Genomic DNA, 19824 nt, shown 5'->3' on the forward strand with positions numbered 1-19824 from the left:
CCTCTCACCTGACCCGTGTGTTCTGTCTCATCTTTGTTGATCAAATACATCAGGAAAAACCTAAGGGTGGGAGGGCCGCGAGAAACAGGTCAGAACCATCCTTTCCTTCTGATTGGCTGGCTGGGAATCCACCCACACGGATGCCACACCCTTTTCCCCCTAGCCCAGGCTCAGTATCCCTCCCCTCCCTGTCAGCGTCCCGCCCCACCCTTCTGATTGGTCAGCGGGCCCTCACTCACATGTAATTGGCCAGATTGTGCTCTTCTAGCGTGTGAGTTTCAAACCCGTGCGGTGTCGTGTCGAAGTAGTCACTTCCGATTCCGCAGATGAAGCACTTGGTCTGCGAGTGGTGAAGAGTGATCAGAGTCAAGGCCCATTTGACTTCCACAGGTTCCGTAATCCCTCTGGTTTCTCCCAGACAAGACCCACCTCCATATCCTCCTTCACTTGTTCTTGTTGGTCTCTGAGCTCCCCGAAAGCGTCGATGATCAGACCTGAGGTGGCAGGAAGCAGATCAGTGCCCGATCTCTGACCCAGCTCATATTCCTCCTCCTCTGGATCCCTACCTCTGGGCTTTGCCCTCCAGCCCCCCTATCCCTAATCTCATAGTGCTTCCCTCAGAAGAAAAATAATGCCAAGCGTTTATTGAGCACGTAAGCCAGGCATTTAGCATGTATGATTCAACTTGGTCCTCACCATAACCCTATGAGGTTAGGACCATTAACACCTCAGTCTGCAGAATGAAAAACTAAGGACCTGATTCCGTCATCGCCTAAGGTCTCACAGTAGGAAGAGGCAGAGCTGGGACATGAATCCAGGCAGACTGGATCTTGGGCATGCATTCTTAGCCATGGATCTAGCCTGCCTCTGGGCATTAAGCACCCTCTCCCACGCCCCTGGCCAGCACTGACCCTGAATGATGGCCAGGAGGATGACAATGACAAAGAAGAAGAAGGTGATGTCAAAGACCACCCGGTAGAGCTCATATTCGTCGCCGGCTGGATCCTCGATCTCATCGCCGATGCCTCCGCCAGCCCGGACACCCACATACATGTGAAACAGGTAACACTGAGGGAGGGGAGCATACTGGTCACTGGTTCAGTCATTCCACATCCACTGAGTACCAGCAGGCGCCATGGGCAAGGAAGGGCTGCAGACACAACTAATCGTAATTGACCTCTGTTGAGTGAAAAAGGGAGGGAGACCCCCAAATACTGACTAAGACACCCCCAGGTCCTACCCTCACAATGTTCACAGATATAGCATCAGACAGTGACAGCCCAGGAATGGTCAGGTTGTGGCAGGGAGAGCACAGGCAGAGGGCCAGGCAGGATGGGGGGGGGGCATGGGCGGAGGCGTTGGGGGCATGTGGGGATCTCAGTGTGATTGAGGGTGAGCAGGGGTAAGCACAAAAAGTTTTGGGAGCCCAGTGGAGGCCCATGTCCCAGGCTGGGTGATCAGGCAAGGCTTCCTGAAAGAGGAGGGACGTGTATGAGCTGCAACTTAAAGGAGGTGCTATGTGAAGGGCTGGTGGGAGAGTGTTCCAGGCAGAGAAAACCACATGCTACGTCACCATCAGGGAGGAAAGAATACATCTTGCTCCTGTGAGGAACTGAAAGAGGTTTATAATGGGCTCGGAAATAGAGTTCCTGTGAGTGAGATGAGGCCGTCCTGGTCACAGGGCTCTGTAGGCCCTGGCCCAGCCAGTGGTCAGGGAGGGCTTCCTGTAGGAGGCAGCATTTAAATTGAAAGGTGAGGTATTACTTGAAAGTTGAAGAGTGTGTGTGTAGGTTGGGCTTGGGGTAGAGGGCAGAGAGAATGTCAGGTGCAAAGGGCTTGAGTCAGGAGGAAACACATGGTCTTAGGAAACTAAAAGAGGACCAGGCAGCCAGAAAGCAAAAAGCAAGAGGGATTGTGGTTAGACTCAGGCAGGCCAGTTCTTTTCTGCCTTTGTAAGCCATGGTGGGGTGATTTGATTTTATCCATAGGGTGCTGGGGAACCAAAAGAAGGTTCTAGGCTAGGATGGGGGGTGGAGATGTGGGTGGGGAGTGGAGCATGGTCCACCTGCACTTGGGAAAGACTATACTTGTTTTTTTTTTTTGTATTCCCAGGATGTGAAAGAACCCTGTAGTCTTGGGTAAGAGCTGAGATTAGAGACTGTGATGGGGCTCAGTGCCCGTAACACAGTGGTTATGGTGCCAGCCACATGCGCTGAGGCTGGTGGGTTTGAACCCGGCCTGGGCTAGCTAAAACAACAATGACAACAACAGAAAAATAGCCAGGCATTGTGGCCTATAGTCTCAGCTACTTGAGAGGCTGAGGCAAGAGAATCACTTAAGCCCAAGAGTTTGAGGTTGCTGTGAGCTGTGATGCCATGGCCTTTTACCGAGGGCGACATAGTCTCAAAAAAAAAAATAGAGACTGTGATAGGAGTAAGGCAGTGGACCGCAAGGCCATGTCTCATGGGGCCTCCAATATCAAGCTGAGGAACTGGATTTTATCTTGAAAGCAGGGACTCATGAAGGCAGATTACAGGACATCTTCAAAAATTAACCCTTGGAGGGAGGCGCCTGTGGCTCAGTCGGTAAGGCGCTGGCCCCATATACCAAGGGGGCGGGTTCAAACCCGGCCCCTGCCAAACTGCAACCAAAAAATAGCTGGGTGTTGTGGCGGGCGCCTGTAGTCCCAGCTACTCCGGAGGCTGAGGCAAGAGAATCGCTTAAGCCCAGGAGTTGGAGGTTGCTGTGAGCTGTGTGAGGCCACGGCACTCTACCAAGGGCCATAAAGTAAGACTCTGTCTCTACAAAAAAAAAAAAAAAAAATTAACCCTTGGGCCAGGTGCACTGACTCACACTTGTAATCCTAGCACTCTGGGAGGCCAAGGCGGGTGGCTTGCTTGAGCTCAGGATTTCGAGACCAGCCTGAGCAAGAGTGAGACCCTGTTTCTACTAAAAAAAAAAAAAAAATTGAAAAATTAGCCAGGCATCATGGCACATGCCTGTAGTCCCAGCTACTCGGGAGGCTGAGGCAAGAGGATTGCTCAAACCCAAGAGTTTGAGGTTGCTGTGAGCTATGATGCCAGGGCACTTTACCTAGGGCAACAGAGTAAGACTCTGTCTCAAAATAAAAATAAAAATAACCCCCTGAAACAATTCTGTCAATTGTGGCCTATGACTGTAGCAAGTTAAAATCAATTTGGGTTATGACTGCCATTATTAGAAGAGAAAATATAAATATACATTGCACATTGGTCCTTTGGGTGAAACTTTTAATTATGGACAATAATGATAGTAGCTAACATCTAAGTAATCTTTAATATGTTCCAGGCACTTCTCTAAGTCTTTTTTTTTTTTTTTTTTTGTAGAGACAGAGTCTCACTGTACCGCCCTCGGGTAGAGTGCCGTGGCGTCACACGGCTCACAGCAACCTCTAACTCTTGGGCTTACGTGATTCTCTTGCCTCAGCCTCCCAAGCAGCTGGGACTACAGGCGCCCGCCACAACACCCGGCTATTCTCTAAGTCTTTTGAGTGTTAGCCAGCCTGGGCACACTGTTTAGAAGTAGTCACTATTATTACAGGTGGCTTAGGCCCCAAGGGCATAAGAAGGAGGTTGAATAGGGAGGTCTCATATCTCCAATCATATGACTCCTAAGTGGCAGGGGTATTTTGCCTGAGCACTTTTCTGTTTTATTTGTTATTATTATTATTATTTTTGAGAAAGAGTTTCACTTTGATGCCCTTAGTAGTGCCATGGTGTCATAGATCACAGCAACCTCATACTCCTGGGCTTAAGTGATTCTCTTGCCTCAGCCTCCGGAGTAGCTGGGACTACAGGTGCCCACCATGATGGCTGGCTATTTTTAGAAATGAGCTCTCACTCTTGCTCAGGCTCCTGAGCTTAAGCAATCCACCTGCCTCAGCCTTCCAGAGTGCTAGGATTACAGGCATGAGCCACTGTGCCCAGCCTCACTTTTCTGTTTTAAAAACTCAAATAGGGGCTGGGCACCTGTGGCTCAAGCTGATAAGGCGCCAGCCACATACACCTGAGATAGCGGGTTCGAATCCAGCCTGGGCCCACCAAACAACAATGATGGCTGCAACCAAAAAATAGCCAGGTGTCGGGCGGCGCCTGTGGCTCAGTGAGTAGGGCGCCGGCCCCATATGCCGAGGGTGGCGGGTTCAAACCCAGCCCCGGCCAAACTGCAACAAAAAATAGCTGGGCGTTGTGGCGGGCGCCTGTAGTCCCAGCTGCTTGGGAGGCTGAGGCAAGAGAATCGCGTAAGCCTAAGAGTTAGAGGTTGCTGTGAGCCGTGTGACACCACAGCACTCTACCCGAGGGCAGTATAGCGAGACTCTGTCTCTACAAAAAAAAAAAAAAAATAGCCAGGTGTCGTGGTGGGCACCTGTAGTCCCAGCTACTTGGGAGGCGGAGGCAGGAGAATCGCTTGAGCCCAGGAGTTGGAGGTTGCTGTGAGCTATGATGCCACAGCACTCTACCCAAGGTGACGGCTTGAGGCTCTGTCTCAAAAAGGAAAAAAAAAAAAAAACTCAAATAGGGCGGTGCCTGTAGCTCACTGGGTAGGGCACCAGCCCCATACATCAAGGGTGGCAAGTTCAAACCCATCCCTGGCCAAACTGCAAAAAAAAAAAAATAGGGCAGCGCCTGTGGCTCAAGGAGTAGGGCGCCGGTCCCATATGCCAAAGGTGGCGGGTTCAAACCTAGCCCCAGCCAAAAACCACAAAAAAGAAAAAAAAATAGCTAGGCGTTGTGGCAGGTGCCTGTAGTCCCAGCTACTCAGGAGGCCGAGGCAAGAGAATCGCCTAAGCCCAGGAGTTGGAAGTTGCTGTAAGTTGTGACACCACAACACTCTACTGAGGGAAATAAGGTGAGACTCTGTCTCAAAAAAAAAAAAAAAAAACTCAAATAAGGGCTTGGTGCCTGTAGCTCAGTGGCTAGGGCACCAGCCACATACATTGGAGCTGGCGGGTTTGAATTCAGCCCAGGCCTGCCAAGCAACAATGACAACTCTAACCAAAAAATAACCAGGCATTGTGGTGGGTGCCTGTAGTCCCAGCTACTTGGGAGACTGAGGCAATAGAATCGCTTAAGCCCAAGAGTTTAAGGTTGCTGTGAGCTGTGACACCATTACTCTACCCAGGGCAACATAGTGAGACTCTGTCTCAAAAATAAATAAATAAATAAAAACTCAAATAAGGCTGGGCATGGTGGCTCATGTCTGTAATCCCAGCACTCTGGGAAGCCAAGACACATGGATTGCTTGAGTTCAGGAGTTTGAGGTTGGTGAGCAAGATCAAGACCTCATCTCTACTAAAAATAGAAAAACTGGCCAGGCCTTGTGCAAGGGCCTGTAGTCTCAGCTACTCAGGAGGCTGAGGCAGGACAATCTCTTGAGCCTAAGATTTTGAGGTACTGTGAGCTATGATAACTGCAGTATTCTAGCCTGGGCAACAGAGTGAGACTCTCTCTCTCAAAAAAAAAACAAAAAAACCTCCTCCTCAAAAAACAATCTCAAATAATATTGAAACAATGGGTAATGTTTATGGAGCAACTTATTATGTGCCTGGCAGTATTCAGAGGACCGTCCACAAATCAGCTCAATGAACCCTCACAAGTCCAAGAGGTGGCTGCTGTCATGAACCCTCTGTAAGGGTCAGTACTTGCCGTCATCATGTCGTCACACTTCATGTCAGGCTCATCCTCATCCTCACTCTTGTTGTAGAACTTGCGGAAGAAGTTGAAGGCCACCACGGTGTACAGGTATACCACCACTGCCAGGAGGCCCACGGTCATCACCAGCTGGGGGCAGGTAGGGGGTGGGTCAGTTCCACTGTCAGCTTGTCCCTTCTCCATGCCCATTCAGGGTCTTTACCCTAGCTCGGCCTGTGGGCCTTCAGCCCCTGGGCCTCACCTATACTCCCCTGGCTCAACGTACCCAGACTTGCTCCTCCCTGGCCCAACTGCCTGGCCCAGACCCTTCCACCCATACCCAGACCGCCACACGTACCCCTGCCTGGCCCACATCCCTCAGCCACTTCCTTTCCACACCTGTTTCCCATTGTGGGTGACAGAGGACAGGATAGTGCGCAATGTCTTGACTCCCATGGCAATGTCCAAGAGGTGGGCAGCAAAGAAGAAGTTGTTGTAGTGTCCCAGGAGGGACATCACCATGTACCAGCTCAGGTATAGGAAAGACTGTGGGCATACAGGTCAGCAGTCAGGGAGCATAGACAGATGCTCCAGGGTGGAGGCACCTCTGGTTAGGGAGCATGTGGAGGATGGGGAGCACTCTGAGTGACGAGCACTCTCAGCATGCTGGGAGCCCTCTGCAGAAGGAAGTCAGTTGTCCAGGAATCTAAGAGCACTCAGGGATCAAAGGATGCTCTGAGGGACAGGGAGTCCTGGGATGTCAGGGGTTCCCTAGGGTCAGAGCTACACAGGGGCTTGGGAGTCACTTTCCAGCCAGGGCACAGGGGGTGGAAGGCCCAGCCCTCCTAATGGGCCTCCTCTGCTGAGTCCCTCCCACCTATGGGCCCCTCCTCACATTATCTGTGAAGATGACCCCAAACTTCCAGATCTGGTACTTAACATCAATGGACATGAGCCTGTGTAGGGGCAGGGGTTGGGAGGACACATATGAGGACCAGAGCCTGGCCTCTTCCACTGCCTGCCCAGGCCTGCCCAGGTCATCCCGGCTCACCAGGTCAGCAGTCCCGGTGGTGGACTGGGCTTGCGCTCGTTGTGCGCTGTGATCTCCAGTGATGCCAGATCCATGCCCAGCAACTCAGCAATCCGCTCCCGCCCATAGATGTCCCCGTGTTTGTCCAGGACCTACACAGGAGAGTGTCACGCTGTGTAGACATGGCTGGGGGAGGGGAATGTCATGGCCTGCAAGGGCTGTTCTGGGGACATCCCAAACTCTGTGTGAGACATTGAGGGGGTACATTTTTCTGGGTAGAAGGGCCAGAGCTTTTTTTTTGCAGTTTTTGGCCGGGGCTGGGTTTGAACCTGCTACCTCTGGCATATGGGGCCGGCGCCCTACTCCTTTGAGCCACAGGTGCTGCCCAGGGCCAGAGCTTTCTTCAGATCCTCAGGGAGAGGGTCCAAAAGTTATAAAGGTGCCCTGATTCATTAGCCAAATCAATTGAGATAATTATTTTTAGACAGGTAAGCAAAGGAATCCTATATAATTGGGCCCTATCACTTACAAAGTTATCTCCTCCCCTAAGCTCCCTCACTCACTCTGTTCCAGCCTCCTCCAATTTGCCAGGCACATTCTGCCCCAGGGCCTTTGCAAGGGCTGCTCCCACTGTGTAGGACACTCTTCCTCCAGGTTTGCACTGGCTCACTGCCTCACCTCTTTATTAATTGGCATGACCTTTCTGAGTACCCTACATACAATGGCCACCTCTCTGGGCCCATACATGCACATTCCCACCCCTCCTCGCCAGGTTACTGTTTCCTCAGTACTCATCACCATCTGCACGGTACAAATGTGTTCCTCATCTCTTTCCAAGTTGAATGTTAGAATCACCGTTTTGTTTACTGATGGTTCCCAGTTTCTTAAAACGTTTCCTGGCATGCAATAGATACTCAGTAAACATTTATGGAATGAATAAATGATGATAACAGCTAACATTTATCTAGTGTTTTCCTATGTGCCAGATGCTCATGTAGCTGGTCACACAATCCCGCCAACAACCCTGTAGGGTTGGCCCTGTTATGACCTCACTTTGAATATAAAGGGAATGGAGGCACAGAAAGGTTGACAAGCCAGGAGTAGAAAAGTAGGCAATTGGGTTTTGTGTGTTTAACTATGTGCTACAAATACCACCACTTGCTTCCTCCCTCCCTCATCACTAAGATTTACTGAGCCTTCACTTGGTGCCAGGCATTAGGCTATGCCCTTTCTGCATGTCAGTCATTCAAGATAGAAAAGTGTGACTGACATGCCCACTTCTCAGTGGGGAAACTGAGGCGCTCCTTAGAGAGGCAAAGCCCCTTTCTCAAGGTCACACACAAAGTAAAGTGCGTGGCACAGTTGTGATCGCCTGGTGACAGCAAGGGACCCAGTCTCGAAGGCCCTTCTACCTCCACATCCACATCCTCTCACCTTCCGCTTGACAAACTTGTCCCAGTAGTTGCTGGGGAAAGACCTGCCAAAAGAGAGTGACTGTGAGATGTTAGGGCAAAGAGGGGTCAGAAACCACCAGCCAGGCCCGGGTGGTTTGAAATTCCAGTGCTTTTTTTATAAGGAACTCTGCAGAGGGATGACCCCACTGCCATCTCTGATAGAACCCAAGTAAGGCAGGGAACTTGTATTAAGAGTCAAGTGTGCAAAAGGACACCAAAATCACACTCCTGTTGGGGGGAGGCTGAGTGATTTGACCAAGGATTTCCAGCTTGAGTATGGCCAACCCAGGTTTCGAACCTGATCTGGTGTTATTATTCTAGAGATGTCACCCTCTGATGAAGCAGCCCCACTGAATAAACACGTAAAATGGGACTTGATATGGGGGAAAATGGTGGGGTATGAGAGTGCAGGTTAGGTGTCCAGAGTCTCACCGAATTACCCTCATGCACCCTCATTCTCTTCCTGGGTCCTGCTTAAAAACCAAATGATTTTTTATTTCCTACTCATGGAAGCTAGGTAAAGATCACAACTGGGACAGGATTTAAAATGCAGATTCCAGCTGGGTGTGGTGGTTTATGCCTGTAATCCTAACACCATGGTTCAGTGAGGTGAGTAGATTCCTTGAGCTTAAGAGTTTGAGACCAGCCTGAGCAATAGCAACACCCCGTCTCTCCTAGAAAAACTAGCTGGGCCTTGTGGCTATATCCCATAGTCTCAGCTACTCAGGAGGTTGAAGTAAGAGGATTGCTTGAGCCAAGGGTTTGAGGTTGCTGTAAGCTATGATGCCACGGCACTCTAGCTTGGGGCAACAGAGTGAAACTCTGTCTCTAAAAAAAAGTTTTAAAAATAAAATGAAATGCAGGTTCCACCCCAGACTCACGGAACCAGAACTTCTAGGGCTGTGGCCTAGGTATCTTCATGTGTCACCAGCACCCCCAAAGGTACTTTAAGGCAGAGGAAATGTGTCTATTTGATAGAGAGGGAGACTAAGGTTTGGGGAGAGTAAATGAGGGCCAATAAGGTCCCAGCATGGCTGGGAACCTTGGTTTTTGAGGTTCAGGCCTAGACTGGAGTGAAAACCCAGCTCTGCTCCCCTGCCCCTGCCCTGCACTTGGGTTGGGCCCTTACGGAGTGTTGAGCACCAGTCGGTCCCACTGCCCCTTCACATCATCATCCTCAGGCTGCTCGGTGATGTAGAGGCCATCAAACTCCAGCTTCCGGGCCAGCTCCTTCTCTCGCTTAAAGATCACCAGGGGCACCTAGATTGTAAAGGGCAGCAAAGGGCAGGTGTCAGGCACCTCGGTGAGACCACAGCCTCAGCAGAGCTGCAAAAACTCACTCATGATACCCCAATTCGAAGAGCTTTCCCAGAATGATGAAGGTGGATATCTGGGAGACACAGAAGGGTCATGAGCAGAGGCATTAGGGCCAGGGTGGGAGAAAAACGGGGGAGTTGTAGAATCCCAGAAATGGTGCCTGATTCAGCCTGGGGCTTTCCAAGGGAGGGAAGTTTGAACTCAGACCTTAAGGATGAATGAAACAGAGGTAGGTGTGATGGGGTGGAAGCAAGGCAAAGCATTGAAGGTAGAGTGAACGTGATATGTAAAAATTTTAAGCCCAAGAAACCCTGTTTTCCATTCTGGTTCCCCAGCTATCTGACATGTGACAGTTCCTGGTTTGAATATCATCCTTGGTGTAGCCACTAATCCAAGACCAGTCCTTACCTCCACTCCAGACCCCCTCTAGCCCAACCACTGTGAGGGCCCCTGTCCCAGGTCCTCTCAGCCAGCGCCCCAGCATTTCTCCCTCCTCTACAAGCTGGAAGCCAAGGTGACAGCCCACCTTGAGGCAGTTGTAGCCAATGATGCAGAGAAAGGCCACCAATGTGTGTAGCAGGCTCAAGCACCGCAGGGCAGGCTCCATGTAGCCCGTGCTCTCCTCCAGGAAGTAGTACACCATGTTCTCATCCTCTTCACCCTCAGCTTCTTCACTGGCCCCTGAGCCCCAGCCAGAGCCACCACCAGCCCCTGCACCTGACAGGTCCCCAGTGGCTGAGCCCTCCATGTCATCTTCTCCTGGTGGAGAGTCTGAGACCTAAAGTGAAGGCAGAGATGTATCAGGGCATCAGGAGCCATGATGTCCTGGCTCCTGGTCTGCCATACCTGGAACCCACTAACAAAATTAACAGCTTCTGTTCCTGAGATTGGACAGGGCCATATGAGACGTTTTGGTGGGACTGTCAATCAAGATTGAGGGGACGGGCCTAGGATCCTAGGTAACAAATCAGACTCTGTCCTGAGAATATATATGCTTATTGAACTGGGTGATGGAGGACTGAAAACAGTTGATTCGTCTTCATAGTGGATCCCTAAAGACACTGACCACTGATATTAACACTAAAATTAGCTACCATTTCCACAGCACTTTCTGTGTGCCAGGTGCTGTTGCAAATGCTGTACATATATTCATCCTCTTTTAATCTTCATAGCTCTGAGGTAGACCCTGTTATTATCCCACTTTACAGATGAGGAAGAAGAAGCACAAAGGTCAAGTATCTTGCCTAACCTCATCCAGCCAGCGAGTGGTGGAGGCAGGACTCTATTCCACAGAAGCCATGTTCTGATCCCCAGTCTGTCTCCTTGTCCTGTTATCTAGATCCCAAAGGTCCCTTTGTCCTTTGAAAGGCCTGGTTCTTAGCCCTTTCCTTCCATTCTGAGAACTGCCCAGTTTCTTCTCCCTACAAACCTTTCTTTAGCCTATGGGAAAGCAAAGATGCTTACCTGCATCAGTGGCTATTGCTGAGAGATGAGGGCCTGCACACAGGGGCACAGGGCTGGCCTGGGGCAGAGCTGGGAAGGGAATCCAGACCTCACTCCTGCTCTAACTCCCACTGATGCTCATGTATCTATACTAGATGGACCCAGATACCCCCACTCGCCCTCTGCCAGGGGATCCCAAGATCTAGATGTCCACCCTGAACTCTCCTAAGAACTCTGAAGCAAACACCTATCCCTTCATTATGGGGCTCTGGGAACATGTTGGGGGCTGAGCCTCCCACTTCACAGCCTGGATGAGGGCCTGACCCTCGCAGCCCTTCTTGATCAGCACCTTATAAAACAGCAAGATGAAGTTGATGGCAAATGCCAAGAAGAGAGCAAGGAACCGCAGGGTGTAAAAGTTCCGGGACAGGTAGTTCTGAGATAAAGAGAAGAGACAAGAAAGAGTTCACAGTTCAGCCTTTTCCCTGTAGAATCCATCCCATTATTTACCTACAAACAAAGCACCTGGGTTCTCAATCCCTACTCCCACAACTTCCTATTTATTGAGTGCTTGCTGTATACCACGACCAGGACTAAGACCTGCACATACATGAACTGTTTAATTCTCACCATAATCCCATGAAGCAGGTACTGTTGTTATGCCTACTTTACAGATTAGGAAGCTAAGGCTCAGGGGAGGTGGTGTCTTTGCTCAAGGTAACACAGCCAAGAGGCAGACTTGGGATTTGAATGCAGGTAGTTGGGCTCCAGAGTCTACACTCCCAACCAATCTGCTGTGCTGCTTCCCAGATGAGGTTATCCTGTCTGCTTTACCCCAGGCAGGGAACATCATCTCTCCCGCTTTTCCTCTCCACATTTCCCTCTATCCCTCATTCTTCCCCCAAATCCTCACTGAATCATTTTCTGCTCAACATGTGTTCCACACCCTCTCATATCAGGCTGAGCCTGGAGAGGAGACAGGAGACATGGAGCCCTGGCACCTGCCTGCGGAACACCTGCCCTCCTTCCTGGTCTGGATGAGATGAGCACTTCCCCTGGAACTGGGAGGGCAGACTTCCACTGGGGAAGCTGGGACTGGTGTGGGGGCTCAGACCCTCCAGGCTGAGGCCAAGAAACAAGCTGTAGAGGAGGGCCAGAGTGGCGGGCTTAGCTGTGGATAGAGGGTGGAGGTGGGGAGCTTATGCAGGTGACTTTGTGCAAGCAAAGGTATGCAAGGTAGAACAAGGATAGTGGGCAGGAAGAGGGGAAGGAGCAAAGTGAGGAACACCTGAACACACTGCCCTGTCCCCAGGTCTGGGGACAGCTCTGTCCTCTCCCCAACCGGGATTCCTCTTGGAGCTGAGCCTGAACAGGTGAGCTCAAGAACAGTGTGGGGCAGAGAGGTGGGGAGGATGTGGGTCCCCCTGGGATCCTCACCAGGAATTTCACCCTCTGGACCTCCAGTTCTCCCCAGAATTCACTCCAAGCTTCCTCTTTCTTTGGAGGGGCTGGAGGAGGTGCTTTCTTCTTGGGGGGCTCTGGTGGGGGCTCAGGGACTTCTTCCTTCTCCCCATTCTCGGCACTGTAGGGTAGGACACAGAGAGAGGTCAGGAGGTGCCTGGGTAATTCATTCATTCATTCATTCAAAGCCATTGACTGGCCCAGGTCTGAATGGAGCTGGGGACACAGGGTGATGAGACAACCTCAGGCCTTATACTCACAAAACTCTAGTCCATTAGGGGAGACAGTGACAGTGACAGTGTCACCAGGCAGTGACAGCCCAGAGTGGGTTAGGGGATGAGACAAGGTCAGGAAGTTGTGGGAACCTGGAGGAGCCACCTCTTCAGCTTAGGAAGGGGTAGGTGTCAAGGTAGTCTTTGCAAGGAGGAGGCACGTGAGCCAGAATGGAAAGGACTAGAAAGATTCAGAAGCGGGGGAAGGTGCTCCAACCAAAGGGAAGGCACATGGGAAGGCCTGTTGGTGGGAGGTGAATGCTGATTTCACGGAGCCTCTCCTCTGTGCCCGAGTCTGGGCTGGGTGACACTGAGGATGCGGGGTGGCCAAGACAGCCTCAGGCCCTGACCTCTGGAGGCTCCCAGTCCAGGAAAGAGGCAGTGACAGGGGCTGGGACCCTTTGATTCCAAAGCCACTTACTCAGCTTTCTCAGGCTCGGGCTCAGGTTCCGGCTCAGGCTGGGGTTCTGGCTCTGGCAGCAGCTCCTCCTCGCCATCCACCTGGGGACAGGGAATACACCAGGGCTGAGTCCTCTATCCCCGGCTTCTCAGTGCTGACCTGCCTGTGCCTTTCCACCTCTTTCTCTTCACTTGCCCTGGGTGAGGTAAGTTCTACACTTCCCCCAGCAGAAGAAAGAAAGATTATGATTTCCATTTCACAGAGGGGAAACTGAGGCTCAGGAGGTGGAGCATCTTGCCCAAAGCACTGTGCAGGGTCAGGCTGACTCTAAGTGGGGTTCTTCTCCCCAGGGCTTCCAGCATCACCTTGACCTCCACACACCCCCACCGCACTCCTGCACCAAGGGCCTGAGGATGCTTTGGGGGCCTTTTCCACCTGGGCTACTTCATTCTCCACAACCACATGTGTCTCTGAGGGTCTTTCCCAGTGTCCCTGACCCTGTCTTGGGTCTTTGATTTCTTCTCCTCTGATTTGGTTTCTGGGTCTCTTCCAGGCCTTGAGAACTTTTGTCCATGTCTCCATCTCTGAGACTCTTTATCTGTGTGTCTTTCTGTCCCTCTATCCCTCTCTTGAGGGTCTCTCATCTTGTGCTCCTCCACCCAGCCCCAGTCTCTCTCCCAAACCCCGAGGCCCCTGGCTGCCCCCTCACCCCCAGCTTCCTCTTGAGGATGGGTGAGCCCTCAGGTGTGGGCGGCTCCGCCGGCGTTGTGTCCCCCATGTCTCCAAGACCGCCAGCCCCTTCGGGCCGGAAAGGGCCCCCTTCGGACGCTGCCACCACCCCATCAGCGCCGCCCGGCCCGGCCTCGTGAGCCGCCGCCTCCTCCTGGTCTGCGCCCTCGACGGTGTCGCCCGCTCCCTCGCCCGCACCCTCGCCATCCGCGTCACCACCGGGCCCTGCCGGCTGCTCGCCATGCACCTCGTCCCCAGTGGGGTCGGGCATGCCCGCCAGGAGCTCGGTCACTGTCACCTTCTTGGCGCCCTCCACGAGACCACCGCCGAAGAGCGAGCCCCACAGTAGGCTCAGCGCCCCCGCAGCCGCCCCCGCGCCCGCAGCTCCTATGCGCGTCACCGCAGCCCAGAGCAGCGCGGCCACCGCGGTGGCCGCCTCCCGCGCTGTCAGCCGCCGCAGCCGTCGCACGCGCCTCCGCAGGCTGCGGTAGCTGAGGCCGCGCAGGGCCCGGCCGGCAGCAGCCACCGCGCGGGCGGTCACCCCGGGCGCCGCCGCCGCCGCGGGACCCGCTGTGCCCTCGGCCCCAGCCGCGCCCTCCTCCGCGCCCTCGGCGCCCGCCTCGCCCGCACCGGTGCCCTCGTCCTCGTCGGTCTCAGGCTCGCCCTCGGGCTCCGAGATCTGCGCGGCGATCTGCATCTCGAAGATGGTGTCCTCGCAGAAGCTCACGAACAGCTCCATCTTCTCGGACTCGCCGCCCTCGTTCACCACGTCGAAGATGAACTGGCGCTTCGACTCTTTCACCTGCAGCGCCGGCGGAGAGGACAGGACAGGAGCTGGTCAGCAGGGGCGTGGAACGGCAGCGACCACAGCAGTGGCATCTGCCACAGCAGGCGTCGTTTTTACTACCAATAGCAAACCTGGAGTGCTTGCTGTACGTGTACTCTCCTGAGTGCTGCCCTAAGCCAGGCCTGTACTGAGAGGGCACATTTTAACTCAAAGGTCCTTTAGCCCTCATAAACAACCCTAGGAAAGGGAGGCTCAGAAAGCTGCGTGACACAGATAAGTGGGAGATGTAGGATTCGAACTTCCAACAAGCTGGCATCGGAATGGGTTTTTAGCTTCTTTGAGAGAAAGATAGGAAGGACCATAGTGATTGAAGGCATCTGGGTTCTGATCCTGTTTCTGCCACTAGGTAGCTGAGTGATTGTGACTCAACTCTCTGGGCCTCCATTTCCCTTTCTGTAAAACGGGACACAATAGTAGGACCCACGTTATAGTGTTGGCATGAGGAGTAAATGAGCTAATAGATGCTGAGTGATTAGAATGGGCCTGGCACCTGATAAATACTGTGTCATATTTGCTATTACTATACTGCCCCAGGACTGTTCCAGGCCCACATGGGCATTTGAGGAGCCAGGGGAAGCAGGAATGGGAAGGGATAAGCAGAAGGAAGTGGGTGTTTGGAGGAATAACACTAAGGGAAAGAGCCCCCAGGTGAGGGGCCAAGGGGTGGATGAGAGAGGGCCAAGAACCCATGACCTGAAATAGAGTGGGTGTGACTCCCCCTGGTGAACCGGGGCTTCCTGCAGATGCAGGGATGCACAGACATCCTGAGTGAAAGGATGGTACAACCATATGTGGGCTATGTGTGTGTGTGTGTAATGGTGTCTCAAGGGACACAGGTAAGTGTGCAAGATCTTGGGGGTTCCTGCGGAGTATTGTGGGGAGCTCCAGGGACTAAGGGATGGATGAGGTAAGGAGGGCATGCTGCAGGGGGGTGGGGGTGGTGGAAAGGTATGACCGTGTCAGGCTCAGTGTGCACGGTGGGCGTGGGCATATGGGGTAGGCATTAGAGGGCCCAGCCAGATGGAGAGGCGAGGAGGATAAGTGTGGGAGAGGACTGCATGCACACGAGGCCTGCAGGAGTGTGCAAGGGGGAGCCAGGGTCCGTGTGAACGGCCCAGAAATGAAGACAGGGCTCTGGGTGGGAAGTGAGCCTGTGTACAAGAGGTGAGCCAGCAGCCAGGGCACACCAAAGCACGAAAGGTGAGTGTGCAGGAGTGAGCCTGGGCAGGCCAGGACCAAGGGACAGCACACCAGGGGCTGCTGGGAAGATGAACAAGGGACATATAACCATGTGGGAAGTGTAGGTGGGGTTTCATCAGGGCTATATAGCCATGCCAGAGCTTCCAGGGTGAGTGTGCAAGGAGTGTACATCCACGTGTGGGCCAAGTCATATGCAAGGGCACACATAGTAGGGCCTGTAAAACGTGTACAAAAGGGTGAGCATGGGCTTGCCAGAGCCAAGCGAGGGCCTGCGGAGTAGACGAGCAAGGTGTACACAGGGGTCCAAGTGTGCAAGGAGCAAGCACTGGCACGCCTGAAGCCCCAGGAGGTGAGCGGGTCCCTTGACCTGGGGCATCTCCCACTGGGCGCGGTTGGTCTCCGAGATCTCGAAGTAGATCCGCTCGATGCGGCGCGAGGAGCCCATGATCTCAATGCGGCCCAGGTAGGGTCGGAAGTACTCCAGGATGCTCTCGGCCAGCTCCAGGAAGTTGCGCAGGCGTGGGTCGTGCGGCACGTGCTCCGACAGATTGGTCAGCAGCACCGCCACATTGAAGCCGATGTCACGGGCGGGCTCCTGGAAGCGGTTGGCGAACTCCTCGCAGTTGATCATCTCGTTCTCATCCGCTTCGGAGCATGAGAGTAGGAACTGGATTTCGGGACCGGTGAACTGCTTCTGGCTGTCCATGGCCTGTGGGCAGGGGAGGTCAGTGGGATGGCCTGGGGAGCCTCCGTGCTCACCTGGCACGTCTGCTCTTTCATACAGACAAAAAGTCCGGAATCATATAACCAGCACCCAAAGCTAACCCCCAGCAATACAGCACAGGTAAGGTGGTACCAGCTATTAAACGTCTGAAATACTGCATTTAGCAGAGCTGAGCCATCATCCCCTGTAAGATACACCCTATTTTCAGAGACGGTAAAATGTGAAAAAAGTGCCTCTAAGAACTGATGAAACCGAGCTCAGGTAACTGGTAAAAAGTGCTGCCCCAAGCTCTCCAAGTGCAATCCCGGGGTGGCCTTCCAGGCTCTCTCCCATCCACCTTCCTTGCCCTTGATGGCCCCTAAAGTCTTCACCAGAGGCTCTCTTAGCCCTCTGGCTTCAGGTGGGGCCCATCCAGCTGGGATCAGGGAGAAGAATAGGAGGTGTGGTGTTTATCTCCCCAGCTTCCTCCCCACTGCTGCAGTGTCCCTCACTCAGAGATCAGGCGCAGCAGCCCTCTCTGCCCAGCTCCTTGTACCTCCAAGCTGGGTCAGTCTTCTTTCCCCCAGACTAGCTGGTTAACCCCAAAGGACTGCACAACCCCTGCCACTCACCCTCCCCCCATAGCTTTGTAACCACCACTTTATAAAACTCTCCTTGACTGATACAATTTGCATGTTCTGTGTTCTGGTAGGTCCCTGATTGATAAATGCCACTGCCTCAGCCTCCCTCACCCCCAATTTCCAGCAACTAAATAATTACACCTGACAGAGTGGTGGCCTCTGAATTTCACCTGGGAACAACCACTCATCATCCAGAATTAACAAAGGCTCGTAGTAGCATACTTTTAATGCTATACAGTTTTTTTTTGGTGTGTGTATTTTTTTTTTAAAGGGAGAGTCTCACTCTGTCACCCTGGGTAGAGTGCTATCATCATAGCTCATAGCAACCTCAAACTCTTGGGCTCAAGAGATCCTTTTGCCTCAGCCCCCTAAGTAGCTGAGACTATAGGCACCAGCCACAACACCTGGCTAATTTTTCTATTTTTAGTAGGGGTCTCCCTCTTGCTCTGGTTGGTCTTGAACTCCTGAGCTCAAATCATCTACCCACCTCAGCCTCCCAGAGTGCTAGGATTATAGGCGTGAACCACCGTGCCCAGCCTAGTCAGTATTTTTTAAAAACTAAAACGTTACAGATATGGTTGGAGCCTTCTGTGTACCCTTTCTTTGCCCCATTGCCCCCACCCTCCTTGGAGGTGAATGCTATCCTGGAATTGGGGTATAACCTTCCAAACCTGTGTCAATACTTCTACTACCTATATTCAGTCATTGGCCACAAAAAAAGGATACAGTAACTGTGCGTTTTTTTAATTTGGAGCATTACTATTAAAATCATGTAATCTGAAACTTGCTCTGAAACTTCACTCACTCTAGTGCATGTTTTCTTTTTTTTTTTTTTTTTTTTGTAGAGACAGAGTCTCACTTTATGGCCCTCGGGTAGAGTGCCGTGGCCTCACACAGCTCACAGCAACCTCCAACTCCTGGGCTTAAGCGATTCTCTTGCCTCAGCCTCCCGAGTAGCTGGGACCACAGGCACCCGCCACAATGTCCGGCTATTTTTTGGTTGAAGTTTGGCCGGGGCCGGGTTTGAACCCGTCACCCTTGGTATATGGGGCCGGCGCCCTACCGACTGAGCCACAGGCGCCGCCCTCTAGTGCATGTTTTCAAAATCTATCCACGTTGAGATGTACAGATAAAATGAATTCATTTGCATTGCTGTGTACCCTTCCTGGTTTATAAATAAAACACTCTTCATCTCTTCTCCTGGTGGTGGACATTTAGGTTGATTCCTTTTTGTGTGTGTTTTTAACTTTATGGACAGCACTTTCATTGAACATTCTTGTGCTGATCTCCTATGCAATTTTGAAATTCTATTTTTTTAATTAGGTCATACATCTCAGGGTCATCCTAGGCACTTTCCCAAGAGGCTCTAAAGGGCAGTTTCTCAAATGTTCTTGACCGCACTTGCAGTAAGAATGCATTTTACAATGTGACTAAAATAAAAAGCTTTCATGACACAGTTCTGACTTTCGCCATGCAACGCACTCTATAGTGTCCTATTTTATTTTTAAAGATGCTGATCATGACTTACTAAATTAATGTCATGACCTCCAGATGGGCTGCAATATTCAGTGTGAGAAATGTTGCTGTGGGGTATGAACAGAAGCATAATTTTCTGGCTCTAAAAAGTGCTTTGTAAAAAGCCAAGAACTTTGCAAAATGCTTTCTAAATGAGTAACATGCTTTGCAAATGATGAAAGGCTTTAGAAACCACAGAGCGTGGAGACATGATCACACAGGAACTCCTCACCTCTAGCCTGGCTCCACCAACCTGCCTCCCCCTATATGATGAGCAGTGTGACATTGTCTCTCTCAAAAGACCACTTCTTCACGGGGCCTGGGACCCTATTTCGTCCGTTCACTCCTGGACTCTGCTCTTGTGATTTGCCAATCTCTTTTTGTCATCACTCATTTGCTCACCCCTACTCCTTTTTGGGATGGGGTCTTGCTCTGTCACCTAGGGTAGAGTGCACTGGTGTCATCATAGCTCACTATAACCTCAAACTCCTGGGCTCAAGCGCTTTTCCTGCCTCAGCCTCCCAAGTAGCTGGTCCTACAGGCATGTACTACCATGGTTGACTAATTCTTCTTTTTTGTGTGTGTGTGATAGAGTCTCACTTTATTGCCCTCAGTAGAGTGCTGTGGTGTCAGAGCTCACAGCAACCTCCAATTCCTGGGCTTAGGTGATTCTCTTGCCTCAGCCTCCCGAGAAGCTGGGGCTATATGCGCCTGCCACAGTGCCCAGTTATTTTTTTTGTTATTGCAGTTTGGCTGGGGCTGGGTTCAAACCCACCACCCTAAGTATATGGGGCCTGGGCCTTGCCCTCTGAGCCACAGGCGCCACCCTTTTTTTCTCTTCTCTTTCCTCTTCTCTTCTCTCTCCTTCCTTCCTTCCCTCTTTCCTTCCTTCCTTCCTTCTCTTTCTTTCAAATGGGATCTTGCTCTTGCTCAAGCTGGTTTCCAACTCCTGGCCTCAAGCAAACCTCCCACCTCAACCTCCCAGAGTGCTAGGGTTATAGGAGTGAGCCACTGCACCTGGCCACTTGCCCTTGTTCTGAAACACCTTCTTCTCTGACTATTGTCAGTTTCTTTTGCTAGGATATGCTACTCTTCCAGGCCACTAATGGCTGGGGGGAGCAGTCCTGGGATTTTCACCCCCTT

The 19824-nt window shown here is 52.1% G+C and overlaps 1 protein-coding gene across 2 annotated transcripts in view; it reads right to left on the minus strand.

Annotated features, from left to right (window-relative positions):
• The window catches only part of RYR1 (ryanodine receptor 1), a 124152-nt gene that overhangs the window by 369 nt on the left and 103959 nt on the right, over positions 1-19824 (minus strand). For both annotated transcript variants that reach the window (XM_053605582.1, XM_053605581.1), the window contains 16 exons: positions 16190-16531; positions 13756-14577; positions 13068-13147; positions 12351-12495; positions 11263-11349; positions 9997-10248; positions 9283-9413; positions 8134-8176; positions 6721-6851; positions 6565-6625; positions 6069-6215; positions 5685-5819; positions 912-1068; positions 430-494; positions 240-340; positions 9-60 (listed from right to left, as the gene is read on the minus strand). In XM_053605582.1, coding sequence (XP_053461557.1) covers positions 9-60; positions 240-340; positions 430-494; positions 912-1068; positions 5685-5819; positions 6069-6215; positions 6565-6625; positions 6721-6851; positions 8134-8176; positions 9283-9413; positions 9997-10248; positions 11263-11349; positions 12351-12495; positions 13068-13147; positions 13756-14577; positions 16190-16531 — 2751 coding nt within the window. The remainder of the gene's footprint in view (positions 1-8; positions 61-239; positions 341-429; positions 495-911; positions 1069-5684; positions 5820-6068; positions 6216-6564; positions 6626-6720; positions 6852-8133; positions 8177-9282; positions 9414-9996; positions 10249-11262; positions 11350-12350; positions 12496-13067; positions 13148-13755; positions 14578-16189; positions 16532-19824) is intronic.

This window comes from Nycticebus coucang, chromosome 10, assembly GCF_027406575.1.
Source record: "Nycticebus coucang isolate mNycCou1 chromosome 10, mNycCou1.pri, whole genome shotgun sequence".
Lineage (NCBI taxonomy): Eukaryota > Metazoa > Chordata > Mammalia > Primates > Lorisidae > Nycticebus > Nycticebus coucang.